The 19,854-nt window shown below is 56.4% G+C and overlaps 1 protein-coding gene across 2 annotated transcripts in view; it reads left to right on the top strand.

Annotated features, from left to right (window-relative positions):
* The window catches only part of CABIN1 (calcineurin binding protein 1), a 59,458-nt gene that overhangs the window by 9,512 nt on the left and 30,092 nt on the right, over positions 1-19,854 (top strand). The window contains exons 5-24 of one of the 2 annotated variants that reach the window (XM_074290729.1): positions 2,383-2,517; positions 3,316-3,496; positions 3,742-3,871; positions 4,208-4,357; positions 4,588-4,862; positions 5,124-5,295; positions 5,971-6,107; positions 6,204-6,421; positions 7,002-7,080; positions 8,073-8,138; positions 8,577-8,764; positions 9,595-9,741; positions 10,034-10,228; positions 10,622-10,858; positions 15,991-16,153; positions 16,650-16,765; positions 16,883-17,044; positions 17,130-17,336; positions 17,425-17,570; positions 17,725-17,986. In XM_074290729.1, the coding sequence (XP_074146830.1) occupies positions 2,383-2,517; positions 3,316-3,496; positions 3,742-3,871; positions 4,208-4,357; positions 4,588-4,862; positions 5,124-5,295; positions 5,971-6,107; positions 6,204-6,421; positions 7,002-7,080; positions 8,073-8,138; positions 8,577-8,764; positions 9,595-9,741; positions 10,034-10,228; positions 10,622-10,858; positions 15,991-16,153; positions 16,650-16,765; positions 16,883-17,044; positions 17,130-17,336; positions 17,425-17,570; positions 17,725-17,986 (3,366 nt within the window). The remainder of the gene's footprint in view (positions 1-2,382; positions 2,518-3,315; positions 3,497-3,741; positions 3,872-4,207; positions 4,358-4,587; positions 4,863-5,123; positions 5,296-5,970; positions 6,108-6,203; positions 6,422-7,001; positions 7,081-8,072; positions 8,139-8,576; positions 8,765-9,594; positions 9,742-10,033; positions 10,229-10,621; positions 10,859-15,990; positions 16,154-16,649; positions 16,766-16,882; positions 17,045-17,129; positions 17,337-17,424; positions 17,571-17,724; positions 17,987-19,854) is intronic. The other variant, XM_074290718.1, reaches the window with a different exon arrangement.

The following is a 19,854-nucleotide window of genomic DNA, read 5'->3' as shown; positions in this document are numbered from 1 at the left end:
AGAGAGCCCCGTCAAGCCTGATGCAATGCAGAGTCTTCTTCTTGAATCCTGGCTCTGAATCTCCTCCAGCTCTTATCCTTCTCCAGGCCGATCTGCTCTCTGGGCCCAATGCGTCTCTTTTATCCTCCCAGAGAAATCATTTTTTGATAGTGGTAATTTGATTTCCTTTTTACTTTATAAAAGTCAGATTAGCCAAAAGTTTATCTTTTGCTGCTTTTTTCATAAAACAAACTCCAAGATTTATTAATTAGTTCACTGACTTTTTGACTTTGAGTTTTATTACGCTTTCCTTTAAATTTTAGGATTTTTATTTTAATGTTTAATTGAAGATTTAAAATTTGTTGGTTTTCTAATCCTTATTAGTTGCATGTCCAATTTGTTGATCTGCTTTTTCTCTTTTAGTGATATAAGTGTTTAGAGATATGTATTTATTCCAAAAACTGCTTTGGTGCTCCCCATAAATTTTGGTACATCGTCTCATCGATGTCATTATCTTGAATTAAAGTATTTTTTCTTGCTATGATTTCTTCTTTGATCTAGTCTTTTTTATGGGTTGGATTATTTAGTTTCCAATTATTTTTTGAGGTATACTTCACAGGCTCTTTCTTAGAATGTCATTTTTATTACAATTTGGTCTGAAAAGGGTATATTGAACATTTCTGCTTTTTTGCATTTGCTTTTGAATTTTTATGCTCTCACTCATCATCAGTTTTGGCGAAGGTGTCATACATAGCTAAGAAGTATGTGTGTGTCTTCCTATTTCTATTAAATGTTTGACAGAGTTCTATCTTGTAACTTTTCTGTAATTCTATTCAACTTCTTTTTTCTTTGTATTTTTTCTTATGTATTTTGTGGTTAGAGCTGCTAATTCTGGATGAGGAATATTGAGGTCCCCTAGATGCATTTCTGTACCCAATTGTGGGTGATTTTATATTATTTTTTCCTTTTACCATTTTAGATGAGAGTTAGGTTTAAGGGTCAGTCAGTGCCCCCTCCCTATTTCTGCCTCCGCTGTATAAATTCTTCCTTGCATGTGTCTCTCTTTTTTAAAATGGTACTTTATTTTTCCAAATAAATGCAAAGATAGTTTTCAACCTTGGCAAAGCCTTGTGTTCCAGATTTTTCTCCCTCTCTCTAAAACAGCAGGCAATGTGAGTTAGGTTAAACTTGTCCAGTTCTTCTAAAGATACTTTCATATTGGGGCCGCTAGGGGGCGCAGTGGTAGAGCACCAGCCCTGAATTCAGGAGGACCCGGGTTCAAATCTGCTCTCGGACACTTAACACCTCCTGGCTGTGTGACCCTCTATCCACTGCGCCAGCCAGCTGCCTCCCGATCATTTCTTGCAGAACAATAATATTCCTTAGCATTCACATACCGCAATTATTCAGCCATTCCCCAGCTGATGGGCGTGCACTCAGTTTCCATTTCTTGCCACTGCGAAGAGGGCTGCCACGTGGCCCACGTGGCTCCCTTTTCGTGATCTCTGGATCGTGAGCCTGCCCGGTTTGACGGCCCTTTGGGCACAGTTCCAAATGTGCCTGCTGCTTTTAGGGGAGATGATTCTTCCTTCTCCTTGTTCTCTCCCCCAGTATGTGGCTTTTCTCCATCCTTCCAGTATTCTTCTGAGATCATCCAAACACCATAGAATTGCTCCCAGGCCTCTGTCTAAGGAGCTTCTCTTGGAGACCCCGCGGGATGATGGCGTTCAGAGAAGGCGTGTAGCGGGCCCTGCTCCCCCAGAGAGATGTTCCCCCTCATTGAGCCCCTTTCGATTTCTCTTTCCCGTTTATGACATCACGCTTCTCTTGGAGCTTGGGTTTGAATGTCTGGTTTTCTCTTCCCCTCTGGCCTTTTCCTCTGTTTCCTCAAATGTCTGCTTTTCCCATGTAGAGTTTCGCTCAGTTCTGGTAAGCAGGTGGCTCTTGACCTCAGCCAGGCTGGCTCGTTCCCGTCGCCGTTGTCCACTCCCGCTGACGCTCCGCGCCTCCCTCCCCTGCGTCCAGGCCCAGCTTCCCCGGGGGAGCCCCACTGGACCCCCCGTGCTCTGCCCCAGGAGGTCTTGCCGGGTCCCCCCCCCCCCCCCCCCCCCCCGGTCCTTGTGAAATTGATTGTTTGAGCCCAAGGGGAGGCTGAACATTGATCTGTGAGCGACTTGGCTTCAGTGATGAGACGGACGGACGCGGGGGTGCGGGGAGGGGGAGAGGGACAGACAGACGGAGAGAGGGAGCCTGAGAGTAAACGGGCCGGGGTCTCTGAAGCCCCGGACCACCGTTGCGCAGCCTGCCCTTCTCCCTGGTGACCTCCCAGCATAGGGGGTGGGGGGCGCTCTCTGGTCTCCCTTCCGGTCACGTTGGCTCTGGGGGGTCCTTCTTCGCTTTCAGGCGGTTCTGTCCGGGGATGAGCGAGAGGGCTTGAAGCACCCCGGGCCCATGCTGAAGTACTCCACCTACAAGAACCTGGCTCAGCTGGCGGCCCAGCGGGATGACCTGGAGACGGCCATGGAGTTCTACCTGGAGGTGCCCGTGGGCCCCCTCGCTCCGGCCCCTGCCCCCCGGGGCCTTCCCCTTTGCCCCCCAGCTCTCCTCCGGCTAGTGCCCGAGCGCCTGTCCCTTGGGGGCGACATCTCCTCCCAGAGTCCCATTCTCCTCGTCCCTGTCCGTGGTTGTCTCTGGTGAGAAGGGGGCCCGTCGGGGCCTCGGGTTCCTGTGACGGCCTCCAGGTGCAGCAGCTCCCCGGCAGGAAGCCCTGGGCCTCTTCCCCCCATCCTGCTGGAGCCCGGCCCCCGTTTTCTTTGGGGACCTTCTTCCCCCGACCCCTGCAGAGAGGCTCTGCAGCGTCTGGGCCGGGAAAGACTCAGGGCGTTGACTTGGCCCCCCGTTTTTCTGGTGGGGAATGCCCCCCCAGTCAGTCCGAGTGATGTGACAGCCTGGCCTCTCCCCACCCCGTTGGCCCTCACGGCCCCTTCCATCGCTCGGCTCCTCCCTCTCTCCCCCCAGATCCCATAGGCCCTCCCCCGGCCCCCTTCTCCTGAGATGTCCTCCGCGGGCTTGCGGGGTTGGGAAGGCCTCGGGCTCTGGCAGCCCCCCTCCGTCACGGGGGCCTCACTGGGCCGGGGAGGCAGAGGGTCATGTGGGCTCTGGCCCGGGGGCCCCTCGCTTGGCCCCCAGTCTCGCCGGAGGGACTCTGAGCCCTTCCTGGTCTTGATGCCGCCGCCCATTTCTGGGCACTCTGGGCCCCGGGGCACGGTGGGGGGGGGGTCCTCTCAGGCTGCCGCCCCCGCCTGAGCTCCCCCGGGTCCGTGTGGGCGTTCCCAGGCCGTGATGCTGGACTCGACGGACGTCAACCTGTGGTACAAGATCGGGCGCGTGGCGCTGCGGCTGGTGTGCGTCCCGCTGGCGCGCCACGCCTTCGAGGAGGGGCTCCGCTGCAACCCCGACCACTGGCCCTGCTTGGACAACCTCATCACGGTCCTGTACACGCTGGGCGACTACACCAGTGAGCCCGGGCCTGGGGGACGGCCGCGGGCGGCGGGCGGTGGGGGGCGATGGGTGGCGGTGGGCGGCGGGCGGTGGGGGGCGGTGGGCGGCGGTGGGCGGCGGGCCCGGCTGCGCCTCTTCCAGGGGACTCACCTGTCCGCCTCCAGCTGTTTGTCCCGAGGCCGGCGGAGGCCTTTCACTCACCTGCCTGAAAGGGGGGGCCGGCAGCCTTGCCTCAGCGCCCCGCCCCCCTTTCTCTGCCAGCCGGCCTGTACTACATCTGCAAGGCCCTGGAGAAGGACTGCCGCTACAGCAAGGGGCTGGTGCTGAAGGAGCAGATCTTCCAGGAGCAGCCCTGCCTCCGCAAGGACTCCCTGCGCATGTTCCTCAGATGGTACGTCCGCCCTGCGCCCACGCCCCGCTCTCCCTCTGAGAGCCGCCGTCCCGGCCGGTGCCGCCCCCTGTGATCGGGGACCCCCCTTCTCCGAGCTGAGCTCCTCGTCCTGGTGGTCCTCCCTCCCTCCCTCTCCGGCCCGGGGGTCCGGGCTTCCTCCCTCGCCGGGGCCGCCAGGCCCGGGGAACCGTGCCTTCTTGGCCCCTGCCCCGGGGGCACCTGCCGTAGCCCCCTCTCCCTCCCCGGCGGCTCCCCCAAACACGCGGCCCCCCGCCAGCCTCGGGCCGGGCCCCGGAGCCACCGCTCACCTCGGCCTCTCCCTCCGCCCGGCCCCAGTGACATGTCGATCCATGACGTGAGCGTGAGTGCCGCGGAGACCACGGCCATCCTGGAGGAGGCGCGGGCGCTGCGCAGGAAGAGGCAGGCGCTGCTGGTGCGCGAGAAGGAGGCGGACCTGCACCTGAGCCAGCCCATCCCTTTCCTCACGTAGGTGCCCGGCCAGGCCCCAGGCCTTGGGGCCCTGACTGAAGGGGAGCCGGGGGGGCGGGGGCGCCCCAGCTTCTGGATGTTGGCGGGCGGGAGGCCCTGGCAGGGATCTCCCCCCAGGCCCCTATTCCAAGTGGCTGCCCTGGGGTCACCAGCCGGGCCCAGCTCCTTTCTGGGGGCGCCCCCAGGGGCCAGGCCGGCCGTGACGCCCCGATGGGTCTCGCGCCCAGGTGGAAGTGCCTCGGGGAGAGCTTGCTGGCCACCTACGCCCACTTCACGTCCTGCGACCCCCCCCAGCCCAGCTTGGGCAAGAGAATCGAGCTTGCGGAGTACCGAGACCCCGCCACGCTCTCCGTCCCTGCCCCGCCGGCGGCCCCCACGGTCAGCGTCGCCCCGCCCCCTCCCGCCGTGGCGGTGGCGCCGGAGCCGCTCTTCCCCTACACCGCCGTGGCTCCGGCGTTTTCTCTGCCCAACCCGAGCTTACTGGAGGCCGTGGCTCCCCTGGGTGAGTGGGGAAGCATCCCCAGGCTAATCCGTGTGGCCTTGTGAAGGATGCAGTGGGAGGAGGGGCCGTGGGGGGGTCTCCGGAGACGGAGGGGAGCGGAGGCTCACTTGGGCCAGGGGCGATTGGGGGCCGTCAGCCCTGATTGGCTCACGGCTCTGCGCTGGGCCGGGGCCGCCTCCACGGGGGCCTCAGTGTCTCTCCCCCCCCCCCCGCGGCCTCCCAAAGGGGGCACTCTGGGTGACCGCGTGCTCGGCCGTGCAGGGGACGCCTCTGGGGGGGACAAGTCCAAGAAGGGCGTCAAGCGGAAGCGGCCGGTGGCGGAGGAGAGCGGGGAGACGGCCAAGAGGCGCTCGGCGCGCGTCCGCAACACCAAGTGTAAGAAGGAGGAGAAGGTCGACTTCCAGGAGCTGCTGCTCAAGTTCCTGCCGCCCAGGTACCTGACCCCCGCCCTGCGCGTGCCCCTGCCCTCGAGCAGCGGGGAGCCCGCTGGGGTGTGCGCTCACCGCGGGGGGGGCACCTTGTGGGCGGGAGCAGGCGGGCCCGGGGGCAGTGTGGCCCCGAGCTGGGGAGAGGCTGCCACCGCGGGGGGGGCACGCCCCGATGGAGGCAGACGGTGGCCCGGGGGCCCCAGCGCACGGACGGGGGGGAGCCTCCCGACTGCCCTTGGCCTCAGCCCCTGGGTCAGCACCGGGCTAACTGGCGCTGCCGGCCGCGGGGGGCCCCCCGATGGAGGGATGGCCCGGACTCTGGGGGACACGGGGCCGGGGGCGAGCTTTGGGGGAGCCCCTGGGCGAGGCCCCGGTCCCCCTCATGAGCCGGCCGTGGCGCTTCCTGTCCCTGGGGAACCGTGACTGGTCACCTCCACAGAGAGCGTGGGGAGCCTCACGGGCGCCTTGAGGGCCGGATTTGCACTCGGGTCTCCCCAGTGCCGGGCCGGCGCCCCACTGTGAGATGGCGCAAAGATGGCAGAGAGCTGGTCCCGAGAGCCCGCGCCCTGAGAAGTCGGCTCCCCCTTTGATGCTCAGGGCGTCCCCCCCCTCCCCACATCGAGAGCGGGGGGGGCACCCGGGGCCCCCTCCTGACGACCGGCCTTCGGCTCTTTGCGCAGGCTCCGCAAGCTGGACCCCGAGGAGGAGGACGACCCCTTCGGCGGCTACGAGGTCCCGTCGGAGGTCAAGCCCGAGAGCTTCCCCAGCGCCGGCGCCCCCCGGCTCTCCTTCGACTCCACCACCTTCGTGGAGTCCGGTAAGGGCCCCCTTTCCCTCCGCGCGGTCTCCCCGTCCTGGGACCCTTCCGCCGGGGGGCCGGGGGGCTGACGGGCGGGGCCCACTCTCTCTGCAGAGCAGCAGGACGTGCACCGGTTCCTCCTGGACAACATGAGCAACGGGGGCCTCCTGGAGCTGATGATGCGGTACCTGAAGGTCATGAGCGCCCAGTTCCTGGTGAAGTGGCCCCCGGGCCTGGGCCAGGTGGTGCTCAGCATCTACGGCAGCTGGCGCAAGCACAGCAGCGGCCTGCCCAACCCGCTGCTCCGCGACTGCAGCGACCGGCACATCAAGGTGCGCCCCGGACCCCTCCCTGAGAGCCCGGACCCCTCCCTGTGACCCCGGACCCCTCCCTGTGACCCTGGACACCTCCCTGAGTGGTGCCATGTGACCCCGGACCCCTCCCTGTGACCCCGGACCCTGCCCTATGACCCCTCCCTGTGACCCTGGACACCTCCCTGAGTGGTGCCATGTGACCCCGGACCCCTCCCTGTGACCCCGGACACCTCCCTGTGACCCTGGACACCTCCCTGAGTGGTGCCATGTGACCCCGGACCCCTCCCTGTGACCCCAGACGCCGCCCTGAGACCCCGGACCCCTCCCTGCTTGGGGCTCCATCTCTGCCTGTCACGCTTTCCCTGGGGGGCGCTTGCTGAGCCTCTCCCCACCTGGCCTGCTCTGCCTGTCCGTCTCCTCTTCCCTCTGTTTCTCCCCTATCTATCCCTCTCCAGAGCGTCGGGATCAGTTCACAACTCCGCTGACAGGGCGTCAGTGTCTTCCCCATTTCCCCTGACCCTCCCCCCCCGACTGCCCGGGGCTAGCCCGCTCCCACTCCGTGCCATCACTCGCTCCTCATTGCGCTTTCTTTGCCCAGGACATGATGCTCATGGGCCTGTCGTGCATGGAGCTCCAGCTGGACCAGTGGCTGCTGGCCAAGGGCAAAAGCTGTGCGGGTAGGTGCCCCCCAGCCCCCGGACCCCTCTTTCTCTTCCCCCCAGCAGGGGGCGCTTCTGGAACCGTCTCTTCGCTTGGCGCCGGGTCCCCGGCGGGCAGGGGCGGCCTCCCGGCCTGCTCTTTGCCAGGGTGGAGCCCGGCTGTTGCGGTGCCGGTGACAGAGGGCACCTGCGAGTGCCCATTTTGGAGGCCCCGGGGGCTCCCTGGCCATCCTAGGGGCCGTTGGGGCAGCTCTGGGTGTTCCCGGCCCCGCTGCCCGGTCCCTCGCCCCCTGTCCCAGGGCTCCGTGGAGGCTGCCCAGGGTGGGGCCTTGGCATCCTGGGCCCACCCATCCCTGTAGCCCCCCCTGCCTGTCCTGTCCATTCCCTCTCCCATCCTCCACCGGAGTCTGGCTCGTCTTTGTACTCGGGGCCTCCAGTAGGGGGCCCATGAGAGCGGCCCCTCCTCCAGATTGTCTGAGCAGCTTTCTCCCCCCCCACCCCCCCATGCCCCGAGCCGTGTCCTGAAGGGGAATTCTGGGTGAGCCGTGTCTGGGTGGGGGCTGTCGGGTGCTCCCCTCGGCCTCTGCCAGTCTGGCTGCCAGGGGAGCTCCCTGTGCCCCCCATTAATCTCTTGAGACAAACCCCCCTTTCCTGCCTCATGGGAAGTGTCCCCCGAGTGACGCCCGCCCTTTGGGGCTGACCCCCCAGGACCTGCCGCCCGGTCTGGGAGCCTTCCCCGCTCCCTTCCAAAGCCCGGAGGGCCCCCCAGAGGCCCCTCGGGCCGGCCAGGAAGTTCTGAGCTGCCGGGGGGAGGAGTCCAGGAGCAGAGAGCGCCGTGCCGGCTCTTCAGAGGCCCCCTCCCCATCGGCGGGCCGCCCCCCCGAGGGCTGAGTGTGGCGGGCAGAGGGGCCTGCCCAGCCGTAGCCGGGGCTCCGTCCCCAGCGGCTCCCACACCTCCGCAGCCTCCCTCGGGCCCCCTCTCCCCTGAGACCCTGCCTCCTATCTTACAGAAAAATGGAGGCCCTTCGCCGTGAGCTGCCCCTTGTCCCCTCTTCCTCATCTCCTATCACTCAGGGGTCAGTATCTCCCCTCACCCGCCTCCCTCCGGACCAAGGGCACACCCTTGGAGAGAGGGGGGGCTCAAAGCAGAGGGGGTCCCAGGGCTAGGAAAGGGGTCTGAGGCAGGATTCGAACTCTGGGCTCTCTCCAGCCTCCCTCCGAACGCCTGGTACCCCGACCTCTCCTCCGTTCAGCCTCAGAGCCGCGTCCCCGCCCCTCTGCCCCCCCCTCGCCTCCAGCTTGGCCTTAGAAGCCCCCTCGTCCCTCCCCAGTCTTCTGACCCCTGAGTCCGCAGGGCCCCGCCCCCGCCCCCCTCGTCACTGCCGGCCGGACCTTCTCTCGGGGGGACCCTCCCGACGGGGTCCCGCTCCTCGTGGGCCGGGCCGGTTCCCTGCCCCGGTGGCCCCGGCGTGCGGGAGGCACCTAACGGGTGCCCCCCTCTCCGTCGCTTTCAGTGTCTCCCCGGCACTGCCCGGCCAGCGTGGCGAACGGCCGCTTCGGCCCCGACTTCCCGGGGACGCACTTCCTGGGGGACCTCCTGCAGCTCTCGTTCGCCTCTTCCCAGCGGGACCTGTTTGGGGACGGCTGGCTGGAGTTCATCGTCCGGGTGTACTGGCTGAAGGCGCGCTTCCTGGCTCTGCAGGTGGGCGCGGGCGGGGAAGGCCCCGGCGGAGGGGGCCCCCGTGAGCCTCGCGGCCCCCCGCTGGCAGAGGGGCCAGTGGTCACCCCGCCCCTCGTCCTCTTCTTCCTGCCCTGCTCCTCCTCTTTCCTCCTCTCCCTCCTTCCCCTGGTCGTCCTCTCCCTTCTCCCCGATGGTTCTTCTTTTCTTCTCTTCCTCCCCATCTCCTCTCCCGGTCCTCTTTTACCTCTCCCTCCTCCCCTTGGTCCTGCTCTCCCTCCTCCCCAGGTGCTTCTTTTTCTCTTCCTCCCCCCTCTCCCTCCCCCATCCCCCCTCTCCCCTCCCCCTTCCCCCCAGTTCTCCTCTCCTCTTCCCCCTGGTCCTCCTTCCTCCTCTTCACTCCTCACGGTTCTGCCTCCTACATAGTCAGCTGATGATTATTAAACAAATTCAGAAGATGCTCAAACAGAAAGAGAGGCATGATGGGAGAAGGCGAGAGTGTTCATGGGGAGTGGTAGGGGCACGCAGCATTGATTGGGCACCTACTGTGTGCCAGGCTCTGTGGTAGATGCCGAGAGACCCTGGGGGGAGTGGGGAGGGAGTGGTCCAGAGACCTCCCACAGGGGGCAGAAGAGGGGGGGTGGGAGGGCTTTGTTTGGGGGGTCACCGGCTGAGGGATGGCCCAGTCAGGGCTGCTTTGGGGTCATCCCTTTGGCTCCTGAGTAGAGGACAGACCACAGGGAGGGGGACCGAGGCGGGCGGAACCCCGGCGCAGGGTGAGGAGATGAGGGTCTGGATCGGGGCACGGTGTGATCTGGGGAGGGGCTGATGGTGCCGGATGCCCTCCTCATCAGGGAGACATGGACCAGGCGCTGGAGAACTATGACATGTGCACGGAGCTGCTTCAGAGCGCGGCTGCAGCCAGCGGGCATCCTGAGACCCGGAGCCCCCTCATTCGCCTGCCCAACCTCCACCTGGACTCCGTGGTCTCCCTGGAGGAGGTGAGTGGGCCAGTCCACCCCTTCCCCCATCCCGCGCTCTCCCCTGGTCCCCCCCCGGAGACTGCTCCAGGGCCTGGGAGCTTTTCCCAGTTCTGGAAAACCTCGTCACTCTTTGGGCACTCAGGCTTTCACACGGCCTTTCCCTCTTAGGAGGCTTAGCCCGTGCTCAATGACACGGCATCCCGACGTTCAGCTGGCCGGGCACCCCTGGGGGCTGTCGGTGGGGACTGTTGGCTGGGCACGCTCGGCAGGCTCTGACCTGCCTCCCCTCCTTTGGCCGTGACTTTTTCAGATCGATAAGAATTTGAAGTCCCTGGAGCGCTGCCAGTCCTTGGAGGAGCTGCAGCGGCTCTACGAGGCCGGGGACTACCAGGCCGTGGCCCACCTGCTGCGGCCCACCCTGTGCCTCAGTGGCTACGACCGCTCCAAGCACCTGGAGTTTGTCACGTCCATCCCGGAGCGCCCGGCCCAGCTGCTCCTGCTGCAGGTGAGCCCCGCTGCCCTGGGGGCCCTTGGGCTTTGTGTTGGAGCCCCAGTGAGTGTGTGTGCACATGTGCTGGCACAGAGCCCAGGACCCCCACCCAGACAGAAGACAAGGCCATTTCCCCCCCGGAGCTCCGGATAGGACAGGCTGGCTGGTGGGTCATGAGGGGCCCCCCGCGGAGGGGGTGGGACACATCCCCTTCGGCCTCTGCTGTCAGTTCCCCATTCCCCCGGCCCTCTGGCCTTGCCCAGCCCCTTGCCCTACGGACCCCTTGTTTACTTACATGTGGAGCGCCAGGTCAGCCAGTGGGTCCCGTCCCTGCCCCCCAGTCTTCTGGAGGGGCCCCAGCCGCAGGCTCCTTCTCCGTAGCCAACGTGGCCCCTGCTTCTTCTCCAGGACGCCCTGCTCAAACTCAAGGACTACCCACGCTGCTTCGAGTGCTCCGAAGTTGCCCTGCACGAGGCCATCCAGCAGATGGTCAACCTGACGGACGCCTCGGCCAAGGAGGAGTGGGTGGCCACGGTCACTCAGCTGCTCCTGGGCATCGAACAGGCCCTCTCTGCAGACGGCAGCATCCTGGACGAGACCCTGCGCACCCCCAGCCTCATCCGGCTCACCAACAACCTCATTCAGGTAGGTCTGTCTGCACTGGGGCCAGGGCTGGGGCTTCTGGACGTGTCTGAGACACATGGACCTTCCTCCGGACCCAGCCTGGTAACCCCGGGGCCCTCAGGGCTCCATCCCGGACCCTCCGCCCTTCTTCCTCTGCCCAACCTGACTTGGGGATCTCATTAGTCTCCTCTGGGCTGGTGACTCCAGTCTGCAGACATCTCCAGCTGGACAGGCAGTGAACATCTGAAATGTGACAGGCTGCAGGTTACTCTCCACCCCGTGTATCTGCCCAACTGCCCCTTAGTGGCTCCCTTGGCTCCCAGCCTCCTTCTTTGCCCCCCTAGCCTCTCACTTCCGGAAGGATAGGGGCTACCTTCTCCTTAGCCTTCCTTCCTGGCTGCTGACCTCTCAGCTGCCAAAGGGAATCCCATGAAAAGAAACCTTGGTCAGACCTGGAAAGCCTCCTCCCGACCCAACCTGGGCTCTCGCTCTGCTGCTTTCCCAGCAAACATTCCCTCATTTCCCTTGTGTGCTGACTCGGAGGTCTCCGTGCCCAGGCCGGAAGCTCAGTGCATGTGCCTTGGCTTCTTGGACGTGACAAACCCAGAATCTTGAGAGCACGCTGAGTTGGCAGAGAGCTTTGTGTCCATCATTTTATTGCATCTTCTCCACAGTGCTGAAAAACAGGGGCAAGTATGATCTCCATTTTACAGATGGGGAAACTGAAGCAGTCAGAAGTTGACTGATTTATGTGCTGCTTGGAAGGGCCTAAGGCTGGATTTGAACTCACAGCAGGCTCAGACTTTTGGGCCTAAAAGCTATTCATCACATTTGCCAGTGACAGCCTCTCAACATGGGGATATTCAACTTGGGACCAAAAGATGAAATGTCATGGAGATAAATGTAAAGTCTTAAAGTCTTGGACTTAGTCCTCACCTGCAGACCTTCAGGTTGAGGAGATGTGGTTCAATAGAAGGAGTTGCAGAAAAAGATATAGAGGGTCTTATTTACTTAAGTTATTGAGTCTCCTGACCAGCAAAATGGCGCACCAGATATTTTCTCTGAAATATCAACCTCTGAATCCCCAAATCAAATAGAAAAGGAGATCAAGGAACTGAAGGGGACCTAAAATCAGCGGAAAAGAGAAGATCTTAGAAATTAGTTTGGAAATCAATCAACTGCCATCAAAATGAGAGGGAAAGTAAAAACGAGGTCTTTGAAAAGACCAATTCCCCTGGAGAAATCCTCAGTTACAAAGAGCGGGAAATCAAGTCAGAATCAGAGCCGGATTAGAAGAAACAAAAAGAAAAATCAGGACGTTTTTGGCATAGTTACAAACATGCTAATAAAATTGGGATATCGAAGAAACAGAAATAAAAATTAGGAACTCCTTAATCTCTAGAAGTTTAGCTTGAGGCCTTAAACAGCCTGATTTTGGAAAAGGAAATAGACTGATGTGTAAAGGAGCTTACCAAGGAGATGGGGGGGGGGCGACAAATGCCTGGATCCTAATACATTTACAGGAGAAATGTTTGTAACTTTTAGAGAGCAATTAGTGACTATGTTTCACAAATTTTTCTTAAAAACCAAGAGAGCGTCCTACCTTTATGAGACAAATAAAGTCCTAATATTTAAACCAGGGAAAGATAAAACATGGAAAGAAAATAATAGACCGATGTCATTAATGAGCATCAAAAAAATTTTAAGCCAAGCAGGCCATAGTGATTTAGTCAAGTAATCATCCATTGTGATCATGTGAAATTTATACCAGGGGTGCAAGGATGGCTCAACATTGGGAAAAAGGTCAACATAATCATATTAAAGCCAATACATGCAAAGCTACATAATATCTCAATAAGTTCAGAAAAGTCTTTGAGAAAGGATGATGCTCTTTTATGCTAAAAACCCTACAAGGTATAGGTATATGTGATGTCTTTAGGCTCTCATTAAAAAGCAAATATGATAGACAATGAGAACACACAAAAACCTTTGCCAATAAACATGGGAGTGAAGCAAGCATTCCCAAGTTCCGCACTATAATTTGATATAGCTCTGGAAGCTTTAGCGATAGCAAAAGGACAAGAAGGGGAAATAAAGTCATAAGAAGTAAAGAGATATATAAAACTGCTGCTGATGTGATGTGATGTTTACTTAGAAAACTCCATGGAATCAGCAAGGATACTAATTGAGACAATAGCTTCAGCAAAATTACAGGCTATAAAATAAATGTTCAAAATCCACAGCATTTTTATATAATGATTATAAAACATGAGAAGCTATTATAGAATTCTGAAAAATGCCAAATGCATAAAATGTCAGGATCAGCTCCCAAAGCACACAAAAGACTTGTATAGATTCAGTTGCAAATAAATAAACAAAGAACACTCTAAATAATTGGAGAGATAATGTTCTTGGGTAGGCTAAGAATAATCACTTCTTAAGAATTTATTTTATTGGGGGCAGCTAGGTGGCGCAGTGGATAGCGTACCAGCCTTGAATTCAGGAGGACCTGAGTTCAAATGTGGTCTCAGACACTTAACACTTGCTAGTTGTGTGACCCTGGGCAAGTCACTTAACCTCGGCCTCAGGAAAAAAAAAAAAAGAATTTATTTTATTTATTTTGCTGAGGCAGTTGGGGTTAAGTGACTTTCCCAGGGTCATACAACTAAGAAGTGTTAAGTGTTTTGAGACCATATTTGAACTTGGATCCTCCTAACTTCTGGGCTGGTACTCTATCCATTGTGCTACCTAGCTGCCCTAAAGAATTTATATTCTTTGTTATACTAGTCAAATTACCACAGAGATGCTTTGCAGAGCTTGACAAAAAACTATTCATTTGAATAAAACAAGAGAGACCTAGAATATCAAGGGAAGTGATGAAAAGGGAAACGGCACTTCCAGACTCAGACTGTGATAAAGCAGCAATCATCAAACTCATTTGGTGTTGGTTAAGGAAAATAGGAAGATCAGTGGTGCAGGCTAGACGGAAGATTCAGGAACAATAGAGACTGAATAGCCCAGTTTTTGGTACAGTGGAACTCATAAATCAGGAACTTTTCTTGTTATAAACTGTTGGGAAAACGAACGCAGAAGTAAGACTTGGATCTTCCTTGAGCTTCATATATATATCTTTATTAAAGTTTTTTATTTTTTATTTTTTTTAGGCTGGGGTTAAGTGACTTGCCCAGAGTCACACAGCCAGGAAGTGCTAAGTGTCTGAGACCAAATTTGAACTCGGGTCCTCCTGAATTCAAGGCTGGTGCTCTATCCACTGCGCCACCTAGCTGCCCCCAGTTTTTCATTTTTCAAAACATATGCATAGATAGTTCTGTAACACCTTGTGTTCCAGTTTTTTGCCCCCTTCTCTCACCTCCCTCCCCTATGTGGCAAGAAATCTAATAAATGTTAAACATGGTAGAAAATATGCTAAATCCAATATATGCATATTTATACAATTATGCTTCACAAGAAAAATCAAACCAGTAAAAAAAAAAATGCAAACAAACAACAACAAAGAGTGAGAATGTTATGTTGTGGTCCACACTCAGTTCCCATAGTCCTCTCTCTGGGTGTGATAGTTCTCTTCATCACAAGACCATTGGAACTGGTTTGAATCATCTCATTGTTGAAGAAAGTCACATCCATCGGACTTGATCATCGTATAGTCTTCTTGTTGCCATGCATAATGATCTCTCGATTCTGCTCATTCCACTTAGCATCAGTTCATGTCAGTCTCTTCAGGCCTCTGTGAAATCATCCTGTTGGTCATTTCTTATAGAACAATAATATTCCATAGTGAGCTTCATATATTTTTATTATTTTAAAGTTTTATTTTTCCAAACATGCAAAGATAGTCTTCAACATTCACCTTTGCAAAACCTTGTGTTCCAGTGTGGGTCAAATGTGTGCAGTTCTTCTAAACATGTCCATATTCATCATGTTGTGCAAGAAGACACAAGAAAGGAAAAAACAACAAAGGCGAAAATACTGTATTTGCTCCACATTTAGCCTCCATATTTCTCTCTCTGGATTTGGAGAGCACTTTCCATCCCAAGTTTAATGGAATTGCCTTGAATCTCCCATGAGCTTCATATCTAAGATCATGTTACAAAATGATTCAGGGAGAAGCATCTCGGACCATTCTCAGTTGTGGAAGAGATGGCAGCAACAAGATAAAATAAAAAACTTGGATTACTTAATACCGAAAGATTTGTGCCCAGATAATGTTAATGCATCTGGGAAAGACAAGTGGTCAGGTGGAACATTTACATCCAGTTTCCTTGATATTTAGTATCCAAGATGCATAAACGATTGGATAAACTTACTCTATTGCAGATGACTAGTAGCCATTCCTTGATGGATAAATGGTGAAACAGGAACAAACTTTTCTCACAAGCACTACTACAGTGTTTTCAGCCAGTGGAAAATGCTCCAAAGCACTAAGAGAGATACAAATTAAAATCATCCCAAGGATTCACTGCACATACCGCGCAACGACAGCAATGACAACTGGGCAATGGCCCACGTTAGAGAATTTGTGTTAAGATGGGCACGCTGATGCATTGTTTGGTGGAGCTGTGGTAAAACAGGGACACTGATGCATTGTGTGGTAAGACAGGCACACTGATGCTTGTTAGTGGAGCTGTGGTTTAGACAGGCACATTGATGCATTGTTGATGGAGCTGTAGTAAGAGGCACACTGATGAGTTGTTGACTGTGGTTAAAGGCACACTGATGCATTGTTGTTGGAGCTGTGATAAGAGAGGCACACTGATGCATTGTTGGAGTTGTGGTAAGACAGGCACACTGATGCATTATTGGTGGAACTGTGGTAAGAGGCACACTGATGCATTGTTGGGAAAGAGGCACACTGATGCATTGTTGGTGGAGCTGTGCTAAGAGACACTGTGAAATGATAGAACCATTTTGGAATGTGTTTTAAATATAGAAGGAAGACAGCCAAGGGAGCTGTTGATACCCCTGTGTAAATGGGCAAATGTGTACATGGAGAGAGTAGTGGGCCAGAGCTGGGAGAAGGTGCCCCAGGCTGCTCTTGGTGGGAGCCAGGAGGAAAGCAGCTGCCATTCTGCCCATCCCACAGAAGTGCCATCCTCCTCCTCACTTGCCCTCATGGCCCAGGCTTGTCTCGACAGGTCATCGACTGCAGCATGTCTGTCCAGGAGGAGGCCAAGGAGCCGTACGTGGCCTCGGTGCTGCCCTGGGTCATCCTGCACCGCATCATCCAGCACGAGGAGGAGGGCTTCCGGACCCGCTGCCAGCAGCAGCAGCAACTGCAGAGTCCGGACGACAGTCAAGGTGAGGGCTGGGGCCTCCTCCCCATTCCCCCTGGGCCTGTTCAAGGCTTGTTCTCCCTAGGGCCTGGGGCTTTCATGTCTGGCCTTGAGGGACTATGCACTTGTAGCTCTTTGGGCCTGTCTTGGACCTTCGGCAGCAGGGTGGCCGGCCTCAGTCTGTGAGCACCGCCACCTGCTAGGCCCCATCAGCTGACCCTCCTGCCTCAGGAAGCCCTTTTCCCTGCCCCAGAGGGACTGCTGCCTAGAGAGGAGCTTCCCATAAGCACTTCCAAATAGGGTCTCCCCCATCCCCAAAACCTGCGTAGCAGCAGCCCTTCAGCCCCTCCGTGTCTGACCCTCCAGGCTGTGGCCCCACATCTACCCAATGACCCTGCCACTCCAGGGCAGGCGGGTTGTGCTGGGCCTTCAGGGCCTTTTCTATCTTTGTCTTGCTTTGTTTGGGGTGGGGAGGGGGTGCCCCCCCTCACTACCTCACCCGGTTCCTCTCCTCCTGGCAGGGAGACCCGACACCCCGCTGCTCCCGTCCTCACTCATGCTGCTCAACACGGCCCACGAGTACTTAGGGAGGAGGTCGTGGTGCTGCAACTCCAACGGGGCCCTGCTGCGCTTCTATGTGAGTGTGTGTGTGCGTGTGTGTGATGTGTGAGCACGCATGTCTGCTGTGGGTGTGTGCACTCACGGCCCTGCACTGGCACCTGTGGGCCTCCCACTGACATGACGCCCGTCCCAGGTGCGAGTCCTGCAGAAGGAGCTGGCAGCCTCGGCCTCGGAGGACACGCACCCATACAAGGAGGAGCTGGAGACGGCCCTGGAGCAGTGCTTCTACTGCCTGTACAGCTTCCCCAGCAAGAAGAGCAAAGCACGCTACTTGGAGGAGCACTCTGTGCAGCAGGTCTGCCCCGCCCCGCCCACTCCCCATTTCCTGTCCTGCCCACGGGCCCGCCCCGCCCCCTCCTCACCCTCTGCCCCCTGCCCAGGTGGAGCTCGTGTGGGAGGACGCCCTCTTCATGTTCGACTACTTCAAGCCCAAGACCCTCCCCGAGTTCGACAGCTACAAGACCAGCACGGTGTCGGCGGACCTGGCCAACCTCCTGAAGAAGGTGGCCACCATCGTCCCGCGGACCGAGAAGCCCGCGCTCAGCCTGGACGATGTCTCGGGCTACATCGAGGGCACCCTGAGCAAGGTGGGGGTGAGGATGGGGGCGGGGCTGCTGGGGGTGATGGGGGTCCACCCACGGCAGGGAGGGCTCAGCGCTCATGGCCCGCCCACAGGTGCCTTCGCTCCCTGAGGGTGCAGACCGCTCTCCTCCCGCTGTGAATGAGCTCTACTACCTCCTGGCCGACTACCACTTCAAGAACAAAGAGCAGTCCAAGGCCATCAAGTTCTACATGCATGACATCTGCATCTGCCCCACCAGGTCTGTGCCCACCCCGGGCAGAGGGGTCACAGGGCTGCCTTCACATCGGAGCCCTAGGGGGGAGGGTATCCTCGGCACAGCAGAGCCCCGGGGGGCCCAGGTCAGTGCCAGCCCAGCAAGTGGGCCCCATGGCATGTGGCCTGTGCTCACGCAGGTTTGACTCATGGGCCGGCATGGCGCTGGCCAGGGCCAGCCGCATCCAGGACAAGCTGAACTCCAACGAGCTCAAGAGCGACGGCCCCATCTGGCGGCACTCGGCGCCGGTGCTCAACTGCTTCCGGCGGGCACTGGAGATAGACTCCTCCAACCTGTCGCTATGGATCGAGTACGGCACCATGTCCTACGCGCTGCATTCGTTTGCTTCGAGGCAACTCAAGCAGTGGAGGGCTGAGCTGCCCGCCGAGGTGGTCCAACAGGTGGGAGCCCCTTCTCTGGAGGCCCCTGCCTGGCCCTCCTATATGTCCCCGGAGGTCTGAGATCTGCCCCTGTGGATGGGGGCCAGGGTCCCATGAGGCAGAAATCACAGTTACTTCAGAGGCTCAGACCCCCCCAAACTGTAGCTCTTGTTTCCCCACACTTGTTCTCAAGCCGACATGTTGTGCCCCGGGGGCATTTCTGGCTCAAAGGAGCTCTTTGAGTGCAATTTCAGTCCACTTTTCAGAAGGGTAGGATGGGCTCCCTACGCCCCCAAGAGCATCAGTGTCCCCTCACACAGCCCTTTATCATGTTCCTTTTCGGCCCTATCGCCAACCTGGTGGGTGTGAGGGGCCCTCAGAGTGGTTCTGAAGTGCATTTTGTTCACGTGACCATAGAAGTTTTGATTGCTTTGTCCAAAAAGCGCCCGTTTGTGGGTTTTTACCATTTATCTTGTGGGGAATGACTTGTGTTCTTACCAAGTCTTCTGTTTTTGAGAAGAGAAAACTTTTTTAGAGACTTTTGCTTATAGAACTTTTCCCCAGTCTTCTACTTTCCTTATAATTTTGGCTGCATTGTTTTTGTTTGTGCAAGCTTCTTCTTTTTTTTTTTTCTTCTTTTTTTAAAGATTATCCATTTGAGGTTTTGTGTTCTCTGGCTCTTGTTTAGTCATCAACTCTCTCTTTATTCATAGATCTGACAGGAAAATTGCTGCTTTGGGTATCATTCTTTATGTCTCCATTTTGTCCCTGTTTCTACTCTTTCTTTATGTTGGTCACGGCTAGGTGATGTGACTGGTTTCTGTCTAAAGCCATCAGCTCACATTTATCCCCATTCGTTGATGATTTTAGACAGAAACTGTTATCATTTGAAGGAAATTTCCTTATTATTTCTGTTGTATTTTGTCAGAGGTTTTTGTACCTATTTAGATAGATTAAAGAAATGATTTTTGTTTTTGTTATTGATCCAGTCAATTCTGCTGATCGTTTTACTAATGTTGAGTAGATTTTGTTGTAGTTTAGTCATTTCAGTCATGTCTGATTCTTTGTGATCTCATTTGGGTTTTTCTTGGCAAAGATACTGGAGTAGTTTGCCATTTCCTTCTCTAGTAGGGAAACACAGGTTACATGACTTGCACAGGCTCATGTATCTAGTAAGTGCCCGAGGCTGGATTTTAACTCAGATTCTCCCGACTCTAGGTCTAGTGCTCTATCCATTGTGCCACCTAATCCAGATCTTTTGCCTTTTGGTTCCAAGACCTCCAGATCTTGACCATTGTGGCAGCTAGAGCTTGGGTGATTGTGTGGCTGCATGCTAGTGGAAGGCTTTCTCTCTGACTCTGCATATTTTCTCCTTGCCCCAGGTGTTCCTGGGGTTCACATATTCCTAGGAATTCTCATTTTCTGATCTCTTTCAGGGCATGATTGGGGGAGTTTTTCAAAAACAATTTTGCACATGGGGACCTTTTCCCTCTTTTATGATCTCATTGGGATACGAGGGTATGCACAGTTTGATAGTCTTTTGGGTATAGTTCCAAATTGCTCTCCAGAATGGTTGGATCCATTCACAACTCCACTAGCAACTTAGTGTCCCAGTTCTTCCACATCCCTATTGACATTTGTCCTATCTTTTCGTGTCATCTTAGCCTGAGAGCTGTGAAGTAGTAGCTCAGAGTTGTCTTCATTTGCATTTCTCCAGTCAATACTGATTTAGAACATTTTCTCAATAGGATTGTAGATGGCTTTAACTCCATCATCTGAAAATTGCCTGTTTTATCTTTTGACCATTTATGAGTTGAAGAATGGCTTGTATTCTTATAAATTTGATTCATTTCTTTCTGTACTTTAGAAATTAAGCCTTTCTCAGAAAC

This window comes from Sminthopsis crassicaudata, chromosome 1 (genome assembly GCF_048593235.1).
Source record: "Sminthopsis crassicaudata isolate SCR6 chromosome 1, ASM4859323v1, whole genome shotgun sequence".
In the NCBI taxonomy this organism is placed as follows: Eukaryota; Metazoa; Chordata; class Mammalia; order Dasyuromorphia; family Dasyuridae; genus Sminthopsis; species Sminthopsis crassicaudata.
The sequence above is the reverse complement of the archived record's forward strand: the minus strand, read 5'-3'. Positions and strand labels throughout refer to the sequence as shown.